Source organism: Myotis brandtii, unplaced genomic scaffold (genome assembly GCF_000412655.1).
Source record: "Myotis brandtii unplaced genomic scaffold, ASM41265v1 scaffold54, whole genome shotgun sequence".
Lineage (NCBI taxonomy): Eukaryota > Metazoa > Chordata > Mammalia > Chiroptera > Vespertilionidae > Myotis > Myotis brandtii.
Genome location: NW_005369989.1, coordinates 360,621 through 379,339, shown reverse-complemented (window position 1 = coordinate 379,339; position 18,719 = coordinate 360,621). Strand labels below are relative to the sequence as shown.

General features: G+C 39.4%; 1 protein-coding gene across 1 annotated transcript in view; it reads left to right on the top strand.

Annotated features, from left to right (window-relative positions):
* Positions 1 to 18,719, top strand: part of NEK10 (NIMA-related kinase 10) — a 143,971-nt gene that overhangs the window by 101,177 nt on the left and 24,075 nt on the right. The window contains exons 27-31 of the mRNA XM_014549224.1: positions 5,687 to 5,870; positions 5,954 to 6,040; positions 7,774 to 7,828; positions 12,056 to 12,093; positions 12,193 to 12,333. Coding sequence (XP_014404710.1) covers positions 5,687 to 5,870; positions 5,954 to 6,040; positions 7,774 to 7,828; positions 12,056 to 12,093; positions 12,193 to 12,333 — 505 coding nt within the window. The remainder of the gene's footprint in view (positions 1 to 5,686; positions 5,871 to 5,953; positions 6,041 to 7,773; positions 7,829 to 12,055; positions 12,094 to 12,192; positions 12,334 to 18,719) is intronic.

Genomic DNA, 18,719 nt, shown 5'->3' with positions numbered 1-18,719 from the left:
GAGTCAAAAAAAATTCACCTTCACAGTTGGGGAAGGCAAATAATACATACAAAATAAATTTAAGTGTTATGGGCAAAAATTATAAGAAGGCAAGGTAATAGAAAGTGATTATTCATGTGGAAAGAGGCTATTTTAAATAGAGATATCATGGAAAACCTCTATACTTATGTGACATCTGAGAAGAGACCAGGATATATTAAAGGGATGAGTCATGCAAATATCTGGAGGCACAACATTGATAGCTGAGGAATCAGCAAAGATCATGAGGTGATAGTGTTCCTGCCAAGTTCAAGGAGTGAGCAAGGAGGCCTGTGTGGCTGGAGTGGAGTGAAGCAAGGGGAGACTGTAGGAGATGAGGAGGCTATAAGTCCACAGTATAGACTTGAGTGATGTGAGTTTATTGAAAGAGAATGACATAATCTTTCAAAATGATATAGCAGGCTGCTGGGTAGTAATAGACTGCTGAGAGCCAAAAGTGGAAGCAGGGAAATTGGTTAGGAGGAGATTGCATTGGGACAGGCAAAAAATGATGTAGACTCTTTTCCTTGATTTCTAATTCTTTGTCTATTAGTTTTTTTTTTTATCAGTTTGGTATTTTAGAAAAAATTTTTCTGTGCTGTTTTTAAGAAAGCCTTTTCTTTAGAATCTTACATCTTTTTTAAATATATATATATTTAAATATATTTTATTGATTTTTTACAGAGAGGAAGGGAAAGGGATAGAGAGTTAGAAACATTGATGAGAGAGAAACATCGATCAGCTGCCTCCTGCACACTCCCTTCTGGTGATGTGCCTGCAACCAAGGTACATGTCTTTGACCAGAATTGAACCTGGGACTCTTGAGTCCGCAGGCTGATGCTCTATCCACTGAGCCAAACCGGTTAGGGCTAATATATATATATATTTTTATTGACTTTAGAGAGGAAGGGAGAGGGAGAGATAGAAACATCAATGAGGAGAGAAAATCATTGATCGGCTGCCTCCTACACACTCTCTACTGGGGATCAAGCCTGCAACCCAGTCATGTGCCCTGACCGTAATCAAACCATGATTTCCTGGTTCATAGGTCAGCACTCAACCACTGAGCCACATTGGCCAGGCTCAATTTGGCATTTTGATATTCTGTGCTAAGAATGCTGTTTAATAAGAATTAGACCCTTCCTTATGTAATTCTGTGTTAAAAATGGAACAGTAAGTGGGGCTCCAATTTGCAGGTCTCATCTCTATTGATAACACCCATGTCTAATTTCATTCTATTTAATGCCTTAAGCTTTGCTGATTTTCAATTACATTTCTTGTTTTTGAGCAATCTAAATTAGAATATCTTAAAACTTGACTGCTTGATAATTCTCTGTGCATTGTTTCTTCTACATGTTAAGTGGCATTGCCTCATCTGACCTCTTTTGAAATGCTTTGGAAATATTAATAGACATTCAGTTGTTTTCATCTGTCTGCAGTCTTGGAACAAAATGGTGGTCGGTATTTGATGTAGACCATATTGTCTGTATTTTTAATAAGTGATATTTTTAGATTATGACACTGTTCTTCCCCTCATCTTTATTATTATTATTATTATTATGTCTAGCAAATCTGTCTTTGAATTAGGAATACTAGGTTAGTTATGGGGTGGCAGGGAAACATTGCCAAACATGGTAAATTTGATTCTAGGATTTTTAGACTGAATTATTATAATTAATTCATTTTCTAATTTTATTTAAGTTAGTGACAGTTCATTAATATGTTCTTATGGGTTTAAGAAGTTCAGAGAATGTTGTGATCATAATTATGTGCATTTAATGATATTAAAGTGAAATGTTGAGCTTTGTATGAATATTTTTAACAAGTTCAAAACAAAAAAGTAATTAATATTCAAATGTGAAGAGACCATTTTCCTTTATTGTGTAATATTTGTAAATTTAGCTATTTTCAAGGCTCAAACACTAGCTTTTCTGGTTTAAATTGAACATATTATTCTCGTACTTGATGTGTGGGGCATGGGAGAAGGGAAATTCTTCAAGATTTTATCAATGAAATTAAACATTATCCAAAGAACTCGGGAGCTAAAAGAGCTCCATCCTCCATATTGAGGGACCAGACTCCAGCCTGACTGCATCAGCCCACCTCTCTGTGATGGCAAAGCCAGGGTCCCAGAGCGCGTTCCTGGAAGGAGCCTCTCATTGCCCTTGCTGAGTGGACAGTCCACTCAGCTATGGCCGGGTCTATGTGGCCCCTTCAGCCATCTGACCACACTGGCTGACTTTTTAAATACTTTAAAATTCAGTAACTAAGTTTATGTACAGTGATATGCAGTTAATAATCTGTCTCCTGTTTTGAGTTTTCTTTAAAAAAATATGTTTATTGATGTCTGAGGGGAAGGGAGAGAGAAAGAGAGAAAGAGATAGAGAGAGAGAGAGAGAGAAAGAGAGAAACATCAATGATGAGAGAGAATCATTGATTGATTGGCTGCCTCCTGCACACCCAAACTGGGAATCGAGCCCACAACCCAGGCATTTGCCCTGACCGGGAATCGAACCGGGACTTCTGGTTCTTAGGTCGACACCATGCCAGCTGGGCCTGTTTTGAATTTTCTTTGTGCTATCAGCCATGAAAAACATAAAACTTGGTTTGTCACCTAAAAGAGATCACCTCATCCTGGTGAATTTCTGTCAAGCACTGGATAACCCTAAATTCATGTATTTAAGGTCACAATTATTAATTGAATAAATGGAAGAAATGCAGTAAAGATATAACAAATAGAATATGAATATTTAGAACACAGCATATATAGTGCATTCTTTATGGCTCTACAGTAAAGCTTCTACAGGATATAGCTGGTGTTATGCTTTATATTTATTTCTTGCTTTTCTTTGTCTTGTTATAAAACTAACATTCTGGGCAATTTAAAAATATTGCACTAGTTTTAATAAACTAGGCTCTCTTAATTCTTTTCTTACTGCCACAGTTAATTTGGGCATTGCCAGTCTGTTACTGTTAGAATTGCTATTCAACTAAAAAATGTATTATGATCTGCTCCACACATAAACATTACATTATAATGAGCTAAACATAATTGTGTTTATATCAGCAATTGTGACAGGAAGTGGCTTCTCTAATGGTAATGACTACCACATCAACGATCATTTTATTGTAAAATGTCTATTGTCTTCTCCTTGCTGCCATATCAATACTCAGAATGTGTCCATCCATTCCTAGGAGATACAGATGCCAAAAAAATCTAAATTCACTCTCCTATTCCCAGAAAAACCCTAAGTAATTAGAAAGTACAAAAAATGACAGCAGTCAAATTCTATTCCCCAAGGTGTCCCCCCCCCCCCCCCCCCCCTCTCCAACTTGCTTTAATAGGTTTATGTACTTGCTGAGGCAACTTTTGAAAACATCTTAATGGCCTCAACTATTATGGCTAAAAATACCCAACCATGTCTGCCTTTGCCCAGTGCCTGCTGGGTTACAGGTGCTTGTTGTCATTGCTGGGCTGGTCATCTCTAAGACAGGTGCACTTACAGCCTTGTCTAAGCGCACAGAGGGAAAGGGAAGGGACAAGTTCGCATCACCGAACAGTCCCTTCACCTCTCAGAAATGTCACAGTGTAGGACCCTGCAGAAAGGGGCAAGATTAAAAACACAGCAGTTACAAAACCTGCTCACCCTATCAGGGAATTCACCTGTTTTTCTAACCCTTCTCTCCCGTTGATATCAACACAGCAACTACTTATTGAGCATTTGCTATGTGCAAGGTATCCAGGGATTTAAAAGGGACTGAAATAGCCCAGAAGTCTTAAAGGAGTGAGTTGGATAATCATGTGAGTACTTAAATATCTACAAGCAAAAACTCTGGAAATCACACTTGGGAAAGTGTGTCTATAGTGGCATTTAGTTTATGGCACCTACAAATGTTGATAGGAGTTCCCTTTATCGACATTTAAGCCAACACCCAATTACCCATGGATGCAATTTTGACAATTGCAAAGGACTTGATTTGCAAGCCAACTGGTTCTTGGGTGTTGGTGGCAAGTCAGACCTCCTTAAGTCTGGAATAGCAAACTAGAGCTGGAAGAACGATCTGTGGGATAGGACAGAAAAAGGAAGAGGGCCCGGAGAAGGTTGAGTGGGTTTTGCAGACCAGGAAAATAAATATCGGGGGGAAAATCATGAGCCTGTCTCTGTAGCAGGCATTGCTCATCATTGGAGTTGACTTGTGACGAAGCAATCTGACACACTTCACAAGTAGATTTTTTTTTCTTTTAATAAATGCACTCTTTTGCTTTCCTCTCATGCTCTTCAACTTGTACTTACCTTTCTTATGGCCTTTCTTCCTTTGTCTTTTCATCTTCCCGGTCTATGTCGTAGGGTCAGCATTGTTTAGCCCAAGAGCCTAAGGTTTTACACACTTACCACAAACTGTCACACACAGTAAAGGTTTTAGGAACTGGGACTCAACTGAGTAAAGAAACGGTACTCTTCCTGCTGAGTCATATGTAGTTCCTTTCCCTGTCTTTTTCTTAGAAAATGAAAAACTTTAATAAGTGATATTTTTAGATTATGACACGGTTCTTCCCGTCATCTTTATTAGTATTATTATGTCTAGCAAATCTGTCTTTGGATTAGCAATACCAAGATGATGGATTAGGAATTTAATGAGAGCAATCTTTCTTTTCCCCTTTATTCTTATTGAACTGTCAGATATAATCTTGCAGTTTCTAATACTTGCAGTTTAGGGAAATGTGGACTCACATGGCCAGATGGTAAGCTTAGGGCGCTATCAAATGAAAACACAGCAGTTGGAGGAGCCCGTGGCTAGCGAAGCTCTGTAGAGAGTATTGACTCTGGGCAAGGGCCTGGGGTCCTAAGTGGTTTGAAGTCCCTTTGCTGTAGCTCATTTCTTAGGAGCCCTCATCTCTCTCCATGGCCTGGCTGTATCTGCTACTAATTACCCTTGAACTTTGAAGAAACTAAGCCTTACTTCCTTATTCTCTGTGGTGCTGAGAAGATGTGATAGCAAATCTTTTCAAAATAACTTAAGAGAACTCTCAGTTTAATTGATACACGTTGGTTCCTTATTACTGTATTTTCTTTATTTTTTGTTGATATTTTTATTGATTTTTAGAGAGAGAAAGGAATGGAGAGGGAAAGAGAGAGAGAGAGAAACATCTTATCAATGGGCTGCCTCCTGCATGTCCCCCACCGGGGATGGAGCCACAACTTGGGCATGTGTCCTGACTGGGAATTGAACCAGCAACCCTTTGGTGCATGGGACGATGCCCAGCCAACTGAATCACACCAGCCAGGGCCTTAGTACTGCATTTTTTCCCACCAGCTTACACAGACCTTTGTTACTAAGCATCTTGCCACATCCATTTTTTTTCATCCAATGGTACCTTTACAAAAAAAAAATTATATATCTATATATCTATATCTATATCTACATCTACATCTACATTTACATCTACATCTACATCTACATCTACATCTACATCTATATCTATATCTATATCTATATATTTGGACTGAATGAATTCTATGGCAAATCTACAGTTGGAGCCTCTGATGCTACCTCAGCACACATATTTGTAATGCTACTTTAAGTATTTTAATATATGTCCTAACAAGCTTTGTAACCTGCAGAAGGAACACAGAAGTGTCTGCTAAAGGTTGCGTTTCTCTCTCAGGAGACCTTCGAGAAGGCGAGCCTGAGCAGCAGCAGCAGCGGGGCAGCCAGCCTGAGGAGCGAGCTTTCCGAGAGCGCGGACCTGCCCCCCGAAGGGCTCCAGGCCCCCTGTGGAAGGGAAGAAGACAGGGCCTGTGATGAAATCCTGTCGGATGATACCTTCAACCTGGAAAACATCGAGAAAGGTCATTCTAGTGAAGGGCTGGCAGCACTCTGGACTCCTTTCCGTTTCAGGGTTCATGTGCTTCTTCTTTTTATTAATGTGCAGATATATACTCAGAGCTCGACGATGACTTGGACATTTCGGACAACTCCAGCAGCTCCAGTTCCAGCCCTTTGAAAGAATCTACATTCAGTAAGCGTTCTTTACCAGTTGTGGACTCCAGCAGGTAGTAGGTTGGGCGTCAGGTAAATGTCACCCCATACAGAACCCAGTGGTTTGTTTCCCAGATGCAATGCTAATTGGCACAGGTGTGTCATCACTCTGACTGAGCCCCCAAACCAACCAGCACTGTGGTTTTTGTGTTGCCTCAGTGGTCAAATCGTACCTCAGTTGCAGGTTAGATCTCCAGCCCCCGTCAGGCCTGGTGTGGGAGGCAACCAGCCGAAGTGTCTCTCTCACATCGATGTTTCTCTCTCTGTCTCACTCTCTCTCTAAAGATCAATGGGAAAAATATTCTCGGGTGAGGATTAAAAAAAAAAAACTTGGAGAATAAATTAGTGTTGGTATAGACTAAGTTTTGTAAAATTTTATTTACATTAATGTAAAGGGATGTATTATTCTTAAAACACTAAAGTAACCTAAATAATTTAATTGTTTAGAACTATGAAAAAATATGTTATATAAATTCAGTCCATATATGTTAATTTAACTCTTAATTTGAAACAGTAAAGAAAACAGTCACATTGGGATATGGGAAAGAAAAATAATAGATATATTAAGATAAAATTTAAAGATGATAAGGAGAGAGAGGATTCAATTCACTCAACAAATCTGAAACTGAAAGAAAAGGTGTTATAATAGAAAATGGAGAGAAAATAAAAACTCTTTTAAAAGAGTAAGTTCATGGGATATTACATCGGGTAGATAGAAATACTCTCTAAAATAAATGAAAATAATTCTTACCCATGACTGTGTGACTTCTCACCAATGACTATCTCAAAAAAGAAGGTTTAAAATAGTCTCCCTAAGGATAAAATTAGAAGCCCAGGGATTTAGCTTCATTCTTTGTCCCTTTTCAAACTTAATTGGATGTTTCAGATTTTCCGGGATAATCCCAATTTCTGACACTCTGTTCTGTTTTTCCTATAAATTTCAGACTGCTAAGGAAAAATGTCTTTTTAAAATTTTTAAAATATATCTTTCTTGATTTTAGAGAGGAAGGGAGAGGGATAGAGAGAAACACCAATGATGAGAGAGAATCATTGATCGGCTGCCTCCTGCATGCCCCCTACTGGGGATTGAGCCCGCAACCCAGGCATGTGCCCTTGGCCGGAATCAAACCTGGGACCCTTCAGTCCACAGGCCGACACTGTATCCACTGAGCCAAATCGGGTAGGGCCTAGGCCCTAGGGAAAATGTCTTGCTTTGTAATTGGGTAAACATGAATATTGTACTGTAAAAATATCCATGCATATTAATATGTGTAGCAGATTCTAGAAGCAGTTAATTACTGACTGTTTTAAGATGAATTAAGTGTTGTATATCTCCAGTAACAATGGCGGGAGGGTCAGTGAGAAAGAAAAAGTTGGACCCTTAAATTTGCACGTGGTAACTTGCAGCTGGCTGTCTTGGCAAAGCTTTGGATGATTATGACATAGATGTGTTATCGTTCTTTGTTAGCTATTAATAATGGAGTTTCTTTGCTTAGCACCTTTTCTTTATTAAAAAAGACCCTAGACAAACCTGTCAGGTAAATATTAATTTGCAACATTTTATTTTAGCTGGTGCTTTCATAAATGAAGATTGTCTTTATACTGTGTACAATTTCTCAGATAATGGAATGCGGCACGTTTTAAGCAATCAACCAACCAAATAAATGATTTGCAATGGGAAACTATGTAATTATTTTTATTTTCTTGTTCCAGGCACTTTAAAGAGAAGTTTTAGTGCTTCAGGAGGAGAAAGACAATCCCAAATGAGGTATGTACACATTGAGCTCTTAGAAATATTTTTAGACTCCATGGAGTTGAGTTATTGCTGGCTAACTGGAAACCTGATAGCTAAAAGTTACCCTGGGCTTGTGGAAATGGAGGCTGTGAGAGCCCACCCTCCCAGAACTGATGTAGTTTACCAAGCAGCATATTGGGAAGAGTGCTAAGCTTGGACCTGTTTTAGTCTGGCTTTGTGACCTTCAGCCAATCAGTTCATTTCTTTGAGCTCAAGGGTGGGACAGGGAGGTAGGGCAGTTGTGCTTTTATGAGATCATCTGGAACCCTGACTCCTTATATTTTGTTTTGTGTTGTCTTTTTTCCCACATCTCCAAGGAATAGGTTTTATCCTCATGGTCAGTGTGGACCACATCACACTCACATGTGGCCAGCGGGAAGTGGAAAGGGAGGTCATCTGGAACCCTGACTCCTTATATTTTGTTTTGTGTGTTTTTTTTCACATCTCCAAGGAATAGGTTTTATCCTCATGGTCAATGTGGACCACATCACACCCACCTGTGGCCAGCGGGAAGTGGAAAGGGAGACACGCCCCTTCCTTTTAAGCACATGACCCATTTGTGCTCATCCCTTCTGCTCACATACCATTGGCCAGAACTTTGTCATATGACCACTTCTAGCTGCAAGGGAGGATGAATATGTGTGGGGGATTCTGTTTTAAAAGGAATAAGAAATTGTTGTTTTGGGATAACTAGAAGTTTCTACAACAGTTGATTCCTGGGCTTAGGACTGAAACAAAACTATTCAACTTGGCCTTCTGCCAGACTCTGGCTACCGACCTTCCTGAGAGCAGTTTCTGTGGCACTGGGGGAGGCTGGTGTGAACAGAAGCCTGGTTGTGGTGGTTTTAAAAGTGACAGGGGGAGGGTGTAGAGCGATTGAAGAAAGTGAGGGGTGAGCTGGAACAGTTAGCTGGTGGGGAATGTCGATGGAAAAGGACCTTCTAGAATCTTCTGCAGGCTGAATGGGACTGAGGAGAAGCAGGCCCTGGAGAGGAGAGATTTAGGATGGAAGAGAAGTGATGGTGGACAGTTTCCGAGTGGCTTGGAGCCGCAGAGGGGGCCTGGGAAAGGTGAAGTGACAACCGTTTCTCTGTGTCTGAGAAATGGAGGCAAAGATAAACTGCAGCTTAGAAAGCAGAGAACAGGGATTTTAAGGAAAGTAGTACACTTGGTGGGTTTTGTTTATTAGATGATTGGATGGTCTAGATTTAAGGAGTGTGATCAACCAGGGAGAAGCAGATAAACATTTCTGAATTGATATGGACTATATTTTTTGTTATCTTGGCTAAATACCTAGAGTGACATGGTTGGAGCATATGATAGGTTTCTGCTTAACTTTTTAAGAAACTGCCAAAGTGTTTTCCGGAGGGGTTGTATCACCTTTCCATCCCCACTTTGAGAGAGATGAACTTCATGTGTATATTGAGAGGGGGTGAAGCAGATGATAGTGTTTGTGGAAATCATCCTTTGATGTGTGTATCTCTGAAACGATAAGGAGTAAGAGGGAAAATAGAACTCACTGTTCATGGTGGAGGAACTCTCACAAAATATTATCTACTTTCAAATAACCATATGAATAGACATCCTTATTGTTAACATTTGTTTGATGTTTTGTGCATCAACAGAGTTAGACAAAAGCTGGGTTAATGTCTGTCAGGAAAAAGCCATTCCAAATTCAATAATTAGGACTTTATTTGCAATTTCCAACTTTAATCATTTTCAGTGATCCAAGTGATGTAAAATCTTCTTCCTTTATTACTATTGCTTCCTTTATTACAAGAATTGGGAATGGGCTTGACTTTTATCAGTTTCTAGCTGGGTTTTATAGTCTCACTCAGTATATATATTGATAGTTCTAATCCAATAAGCCATAAAATTTTATTTCCATTTACAAAGAAATTATTCTGTTTGGTGGAATTTGATAATGCACACAGGGGCTTCAGCCTCTTCCATTGTCACATACACCCCAATCCTGCTAAGCTTTGGTCACTGTATCATGACCTTAAGAACATCAATTGATATTTATTACTGTGTGTTGGTACATAATAGACTATGCCCGGTCTTTTATTGCATTGTCTAGGACACAGTGCACTGCACAGAGGTTCCAGTCCACAAATACCTGTAATTAATAGTTGCATGATTTTTATCTTGGCAGAAATTCTATATTTCTCACTGTACTAGGACTGAAATCTCACCTACTGGCTTGAACTTACAGCCTTTGCCATAGTCACAGCCTAAGGCCCCACTCCCTCTTTTCTTTAAGATTCTGTTGCTCAGGCAACAAGATTTTTCCATGCTTGCTTGCGTCCTGTTGCTAAGGCAACAGGGTATAGTTGGCAGGGTAGTTTATGACATCGGATGTTTGTGGCAGCAGAGATGCCTGTGGTTCACAACTTTGATAAATCAGTGAATGCATAATTGTATTCAGGGGCGGGTGCCTGACTCTAGTCTTTGTATATAAAGATGATTATGGGCATTTGTAACCATCCAGTATCCTACACGTGGCCAGAAAGGCCCTTTTGTAATCTCAGGACCTATGGATCTTGCCTCCTTTTCTTTTCAGATATAGTGGAAGGGGAGAAGGGAGGGAGGGCAGGAGTGGGGTGAGGAGAGCGAAACATTGATGTGAGAGACACATCGATTGGTTGCCTCCCTCAGGTGCCCTGACTGGGGCTGGATCAAACCTGCAACCCAGGTATGTGCCTTTGACTGGGAATTGAACCCATGACCCTTCTGTATGCGGGGGATACACTCTAACCACTGAGCACACCAGCCCGGGCTGAGCTTTGCCCTCTTTGAAGTTTCTGAGGGCAGGCAGAGGCCGTCCCTTTTCTTTCTTTATACATCCCCTTATCCCAGGGCTAGAGAGAGTACATTAACTGTGCAAGACTAGCGAGATTCATTTCGGATCAAACCTGCAACCCAGGTATGTGCCTTTGACTGGAAATTGAACTCATGACCCTGCTGTATGCGGGGGATACGCTCTAACCACTGAGCACACCAGCCCAGGCTGAGCTTTGCCCTCTTTGAAGTTCCTGAGGGCAGGCAGAGGCCATCCCTTTTCTTTCTATATACATTCCCTTATCCCAGGGCTAGGGAGAGTACATTAACTGTGCAAGACTGGCGAGATTCATTTACTTTTTAAGGCTCTGGAAACATGGGCTGGAAATGGGACAGAAAAAATAATGGGATCAAGAGAGGGCTGGTTTGGTAGAGGGTTAGGAGGAATGGAAAAGGATAGGGAAGGAACTCACAGTTGGATGTAAAGATTTTAGCATTATTCTAGTACTTAGGTGTTAGGTGGTAGGTAATGAGTTCCAATTTTGTTATTCCTCATACCTTAGGTATATGTTGCACGCATGTATCAAGATCTCTATAATGAAAATGAATAGGGTAGGGTAAGAGAATCACCAATCATGTTTATTTGAATTCCTATATGAATGCATTACTACTCAGCAAATGACTATCAGGTGCCTCATACTTGGTTGATGTTGTATATATTTTTGTTGGATTGCATTAAATTGAAGTGTAGTTCTTATATCTTGCGAGGACACAGATTTTTTTTATTTTATTTTTTAAAAATCCAACTATTAAGAAACGGGGTCTAAATTTTAGTGGAAAAAAACAAGGTTGAAGGTTATTTATAGCTGTCCTTGGTGGGGTCTTAGGCCACCTCTCCTGGGTTGAAGGCGCTGAGACCAACTTGCAGAATGATCAGAAAATCTAGAATTTTAAGGCAGTGCAAACAAGTGATGTTGATAATACTGGAAACTTTAGGAAAGATATAATCCTTTTAAATGAAAAAATCATCTTATCTCATAGTTTCTTCTTTAGACATCAGGGACAAAGTGTAGAAAAATAATATATCTAAAAATTAAATATTTCTTTTCAATACAAATCAATATGTTCATTTTAGTGTAACAAGAAAATCATTCAAGATGCTAAGAGATTTAGGCTCCTAGTCACTAGAGCTGATAAACAACTCTGATGGGACAAGGCTCTTCTGTTGCTCAGTGGGCTGTCAGGTCCGCTCTGGGTTCAGATATGTTTGTTTTCTTCTTTACTGAACTCTTGAGAGTGTCTTAGGGGGGAAAACTTTATTCATTTTTATAATCTATTTTCAAACCATAGGCTTTCAGTAAATGTTGGTCAAGTCCAAGTTGAACAAGTCCTTCTAATGGCCCCTAATTCTGTTTTCAGGGACTTCACTGGGGGAGTGGTATCAAGACCAAGACCAGGTAATTTAGTGTTGACGGCAATGAAATCATGCATGCCTGCCTGAAATTCAGTGTAATGTATGTTACAGTCTCTTATCTTTCCCCCTTTTATTTCTTCAGCTTTGCTGCCTCTTGACCTGCTTCTGAAAGTGCCACCCCTCATGCTCAGGGCCCACATTAAGGAGGTAGAGGCCGAGCTAGTGACGGGGTGGCAGTCCCACAGCCTCCCCACTGTGATCCTCCGCAATCTCAAAGATCATGGTAGTACTTATTAGATCAAGTTCATGTCAAGCGCACAAAGAGTGAACACAGAATTCTAGTTGGGCCTGAAATGTCTGAATGATGCTTGGGAGGTAATTTTAGTTCAAACAGCAGAGGAATCTTGTTTTGTCTATCATTATTTGGCATTTAAGAGTATCAAAATGCTTTCTGTGTTCACTTATTTGATGTAAATATGGGCTGTTTTTTTAAAATTTGCATTTCTGCTTTGGTGGGAATAGTAACCAGTTGAACTATTGGTGCTTAAAGTGCATACATACGAAAAAAAAATATAGTAGCTATATTTTGCATACATGTTTCTGTAAGCTCTAGACCTATATGATACAGGAGACTAAAGCACATTTTTTTCTCTCTCCTTTACTCTGATACAGATAGTTCTTTTTAATTATTTGTATTTGATTAAAACAATATCGTATCACATTGTTTCTTTAATAGTTTAATAATTATGGATTCTTAAAATAAATATAACTATTTACAATAATGGTTTGAAGGGGGAAAAGAGTTTCTGATTTCCATTGAGGAGGACCAAAGTACAACGGTAATGGTAAAATTGTCAGCTAAACCTGGACAGTTCAGGAAAAAGTTTAGTGATTGTGCTTTTAACATGAGTAGGAGTATATGACTCGAGTATAAAGTTCTGTTTGACTACTTTGGTTAATTTGGAGTTATTGCTTAATGCTATTTTCACTTTAACTTCCTTAATTCACATGTTTTTGTAGTGTTAACACATGTAGTGAACAAAGGTGATGTGAACTGATTTCCTGTAATATTAGTCCATCTCTCTGTATTTATTAGAGTTACTTTGAACAGTTATTGAAACTTTGGGGCTATTTACACTGTCAACATAGATGCAAAAAAGGATGATTTTGTTACTAAGATGCCCAAAGCTCTCATGTTGACTGTGCTCCTCTGCTCCTACTATTTTGGCATAGGGTAAGTTCATAGCATCATCGTGAAGCTAAAACAGACATTGTTGATTAATTTTTTAACAGCAAGAGCAGATCATACACACACACACATGTAAATGACTCACAGTTCTGTTGTGACCCATAACAGGGATTCCTTTTCTTAAAGGGCATTATTCCTTTTCCTAAAGGTCAGATTAAGATTTGACTTGATGTCAGTGAAATTGATCAGATCTTTGGACCTCTTTTAGCACAGTTTACATGTAACATACTGTTTGTTATACTGTTCAATTTTTAAAATATTCACGGATTCATATATATCTTTTAATTTAAAACAGAATATGGTATAGCATGTGTGAGGTTGTCAGTGAATGCTAAAGTTTACCCATAAAGGAGATTAATAATATAGAACACATTCATGCATATGACAGTTTGAGTTACAACTTATGGTAGTAGGTGTTTTTCCAGTGGAAAAACAATTCTGTATATTTTCCATCCTAAAACAATTGGTACCAGCTCCACCCTCATCTGCAAATCATGCCCCTCTTCAGTTGTCCCCTCTGTATCTCTAGCCTAACTCAGAGAATAAAAAGGCAGAGACACTGTTGCTCTGGTTATACTTTAGGTCTTTGTTACCCAGAATAGGTACAGCACTGGAATGTGTGAATGATTTATTTAAAAAAACAACAAGCAAGCAAGCAGATCATATTAGTAGTTCATTTATTTAAAATTTGATTTTGTTTTCTTGGATAAAAAGAAACATACTGGAAATTATGTATAACCAACAGCTACAGCTCTGTATTACCTAAATGTTCTAGAAAAAATTGTCAGGGAGGGGATTTATGTCAAAGCCTGGGTATGCCCCCAGGACTATAGCTAGTATGTGAACATCATTTTCTATGGGCTCTGGCAGAACAAAGGGTGAGAACTATTATTTTAGAGTCCCACGTGGCTGAGTTGTAATAAGATCCTGCCTACATTGTACTCCTAAGATGTGGACTTCTAGGTCCATATTGTGATGATACAGCAGAATCAAAACTCCTGTAGAACAAATAACTCTGGAACCATTTCAGGTGAACACAATGACAATGAAAAGTTTGACAACATATATTTATATTGATTTCAGAGAGGAAGGGAAAAGAGAGAGCTAGAAACATCAATGATGATTGTTGCCTCCTGCACGCTCCACACTGGGGATTGAGCCCCAACCCGAGCATGTGCCCTGACCAGGAATCAAACCATGACCTCCTGGTTCATAAGTCGATGCTCAACCACTGAGCCACACTAGCCGGGCTTATTCTTTCTTTTTATGCTAATTAGATTGTGTAAATGTTTTATAGACTTTCTTTAGGTTAGATAATAGACTATAGTTCTCTGCTAATAGAAATAAAAATTTAGGAATTCCTATAGTGCATAGGTGAAAATACTAACAATAATTAACATGGAATCAATGGATGAATAAAAATTTTAAACATGTTGATTATATTAGCTCTGCTTCCCTAACTTTAGTCACTTATAGATTTTCATTGCGCAGCTGGCCATACCTGAGTACCATCTGCACTACTATTTTCCTGATATTTTTTAAATTTTTTGAAAGGAACATTAAATTTGATTTTAAGTTACAGTTTATATTTAATATTATTTTGTCTTAGTTTCCAGTGTACAGCATAGTGGTTAGATAATCATATACTTTGCAATGTGTGCCCTTCCTCCCTTCCCCCCTCTGATATTTCCAGTGCCCACCTGGCACCATACATAGTTTTGACTGGATTGACACTGATATTTTCTCTCCCTTGCTCAGTTCTCATTTTCATCAGCATTAGTAGGCACCAAATTGATGTATGGAGATTCTTATTCTCTGTGTTTTGACTAGAAATTGTCACTTCATGATATCTGGGCTCTTAATTTTGTTCTCTTACTAGGTGACAGAGAATCTATTTTTATACTTATCTTTTGCTCATAATGATCTGATCTAAAGAAAATAGTCAGTGTTGCTCCCAAATATTCCAGAGAGTACAGCTAATACTCTCTTCTAATGAGCAACCATTCAAATTAGTAGCTTACGTTCAAATTAGTCATTCACAATAGGTACTTAATACTAAATTTCACAATTGCAAAAATGATTCTGAGTACATGCCTTCTCTCATTTTACTGCATAACAATTCTTTTAGCATAGAAAAATGTGCTCCCCAGATTTTAATCAAAACTTATAATACTAGTTTATACTATGCAGTTTGGCATATAATTATATACTTTCTATATCGCTTGTTGGGATTTGGTTATATTAGCTCTACCTTCCAACCAGATTATAAGCATCTTTAGTAAAGTTTGCATATATTTGGATCATTTCCTCTGAGATCAGGCCCTTGAAAACTTATTGAGTGACTGTTGCAGACCTACCCTCTATCTATCCTTATCTATCCTTGCTAATGGGAACAGCTGCATAGTAATCTTATGATTACTTCAAGGTTGAAAACAATGATATTTTAATGTTAGAATTCAGATTGGAGAAAGGGTAGGTGACATTTCCTCTGCCACCGATAATTTGCTTCCTAATCCTTCCTGCCAAGTGAGGCAGTGAAGGAGTGTGGACCAGGTCCCAGAAGGACGCTGCCAGAGATATAGATTTTTTTTTTCATATTCTTTGTAGGATAATGTCTTTCCAAAGAGATATTCAGACTCACAAAAGTTACCTATGATCCCAATCCAAGACCAGGTGCCAACTGCAAATCAGCTGTTTAGTGGCAGCTCACATCCCGTCCTGAGGGTTTCTGCCCTGGGGGAAAGGCCAAGCTACACCCCCTCTGGTAGGAGGAAAGGGAGGTCAGTGTGGCTTGGGTGATGGGGGTAGCACTCTGTTCAAAATAACTGAGTCAATACAAAAGCCAGGCTCTCAAGTTTCAAATTGGCATTATTCATTATTTTAATAAAATTAAAAAAATAGTTTTGGAGTATATTCAACTATCCTTTGAGTTATCATCATACTAGTATAGTTACTTGAGTATTGAGGACAGAGACAAGCCAGTCAAGACTAATGACAAGAGGCCTCTTTCTTCTAGCTGGGCCACCTGCCTGCCCTCCAGTACATTCGGGACCTCACCCATGCTTGACTAACATTCCCCACTATGGACTCCATAGATTATTTGGGATGCTGTAGACAGTGAGTTATGTAAATAATTTATGTAAATAATTTTTCAAACCATATTGGAATGCAAAAGCACAATTCTTAAAGTTATTCTTTAGCAAGTGTTCCAGTTTTATTTAATCTATTAATGATGGAACCAGATGGAGAATAAAAGAGCTGGTTCCAAGAGCATTTAAGGAGCAGGGCTTAATATAGTTAGTCAAGAAAGAAAAGCCGAAATAACATTGCTAAATTAAGCATAAGACTGGTGAAGTTTCTATAGAGGAATTAAACCATGTGTGTTTGTGATTAACTTCTTGTTTGGCCTATGAAGTCATACCAGTAGGTCGTTTCTGCAGGTAAATCCCTAACACTACAGGCTGTAAACTACCTGTACCTCTATCGGTGTGGATTGTTAGTTAAATATACTGGGACGTTACCCAAAAGTGTTAGATTAGGATCAAGTGGGGTTAGGAAATGATCTAACATGATGCCAGAGAATTAAGCAATGATCATTTTGCCTAGTCTTTCCATGATTGGGATACATTTTTCTTGTTCAGGTAATTGAATGGGGTTGGGGGCATCTTTTCTTTCTGTTTTTTTTTTAAATTTTTTTTGATTGATTAGCCTTTGGATTCTCAATGCTGAACATTGTGTGGTTTTCACACCACAATATTTTATTCCTGAGAATCTGGGCTTCATCAATCGAGTTGACTTTCAGAGAAAAAAATAGTTCCCTTTAGCAGGAATAAATGAGTCAGCATGACTTGGTTAGTCATTGTAGCATTGCATAAGAAATAACTGAGTGAGAAGAGTCAGGCTGTATAGACCAGACCAAATGCATATGTTATTTTTAGTCCAAAAATTCAGGAATAAAATTTAACTCTCTGTATTTTCCCAACACTGACCTTAATTGTTATATTGAGCTCCCTTCCAGATATCAGAAAACATGGTCAAGTACCCGAAATCTAAGTGTCAATGTGTTGGTGATTTCTTAATTATATCAGGTTCAAAGTCAGACAAACCGAGGATTGCCCTTCTCTCTCTCCTTCCTGGGGTGATATTTTTATGCCAAGGATTTAATTGGCGTCATGGTACTGGGGCTTTGAGACCACCTGTGCTGGTGTCTGATCTGATTATTGAGCGTGGTTCCTCTTCTGCATTGGCATCCAGGGGCGTGACACAGCCCCACCTGACTTCCCGTTACAGTCCATGTTTCCACGGTGGCTGTGGAATGAAGGCAAGACCTTTGTAGGGCAAGCTCTCGCTCTCCTGGCTTCCCTTCTCCAGGGGCTGGGAGGTTAGTCTGACATTTCTGGGCCTGGAGATTTGAGATCTCGGCACAGCCTCTTTGTCTCTGACACCCCAGGGAGCTATCTCTGCAGCCGCTCCCAACCCATGCCATTGCCGATGGTGCAGGTAAGCTCTGCATGACCAGGGCCTCTCAGAGTTCCCCTTGGGAACCAGCACCCAGCCTTGCCCTCCTGAACCCCCAAACTCAAAGACAATTCCATCAACCAACTCTTTCCTCCTTTCTGCTCCCACCCAGACTTCGTCTAAGGTGAGCTGCAATTTGAGTCTCTTCTGAGGCTTTCTTTTCTCCTTTTCTCTGTATCCTCCCTCCTCAGAGAATCTTTATGTCATCCAGGAGGGGTGGGAAGATGAGCTTATTCAGCAATTATTCTGTGGAATCTCTCTGCCTTCTGCTTAGACAGATTATTATTTTTTTTAAGCCCAGGAATGTACTTGCTCTTTTCCTTGGTTTCTCTTTGCCACTCCATCCTGGAGAAATGTTGATTGCACTCTGCTTGATCAGCAAGGGGAGTTCATGGGGTGGAAAGGGAGTGTGGGAAATAATACAACAGAACATTTTCGACAGCCTCTTGTCATGTGTATTGTGTAGTCATTTCTATGAACTTTGACTTTAAAAATCTTGAGGTTATATTTTATATTTTGCAGAATAACTAAAGAGATAGCAAGTTTAGAATTGGGGACCCCCTACCTAGTCGAGAGAGAGAGCGAGAGAGAAAGAAAGAGAGAGCGCAGGATGAAATGCATTACATCAATGCAACTAAGTCAGAATTTAAGAGCGAAGGGCTTCAAAGCAGCCTTGCTTCTTTGGCCTTTAAACAACAGCTCCTATCTGAAGGTTCAAATGCAAGGGGGTTGAAGGGAGCCTGATCACTCAGAGGGTGAAAGAAGCTGAGGCTTTGATGTAGCTCCTGCCATTTTGTGGGAAATCCCACCAGGTGTGGCTTTAGGGGGACTTGGCCCTACTTGCAGCACTCCCTGTTGGTCTATGATGGGAAGATTCCGTGCCCAAGCTCCCGGTCTTCTTC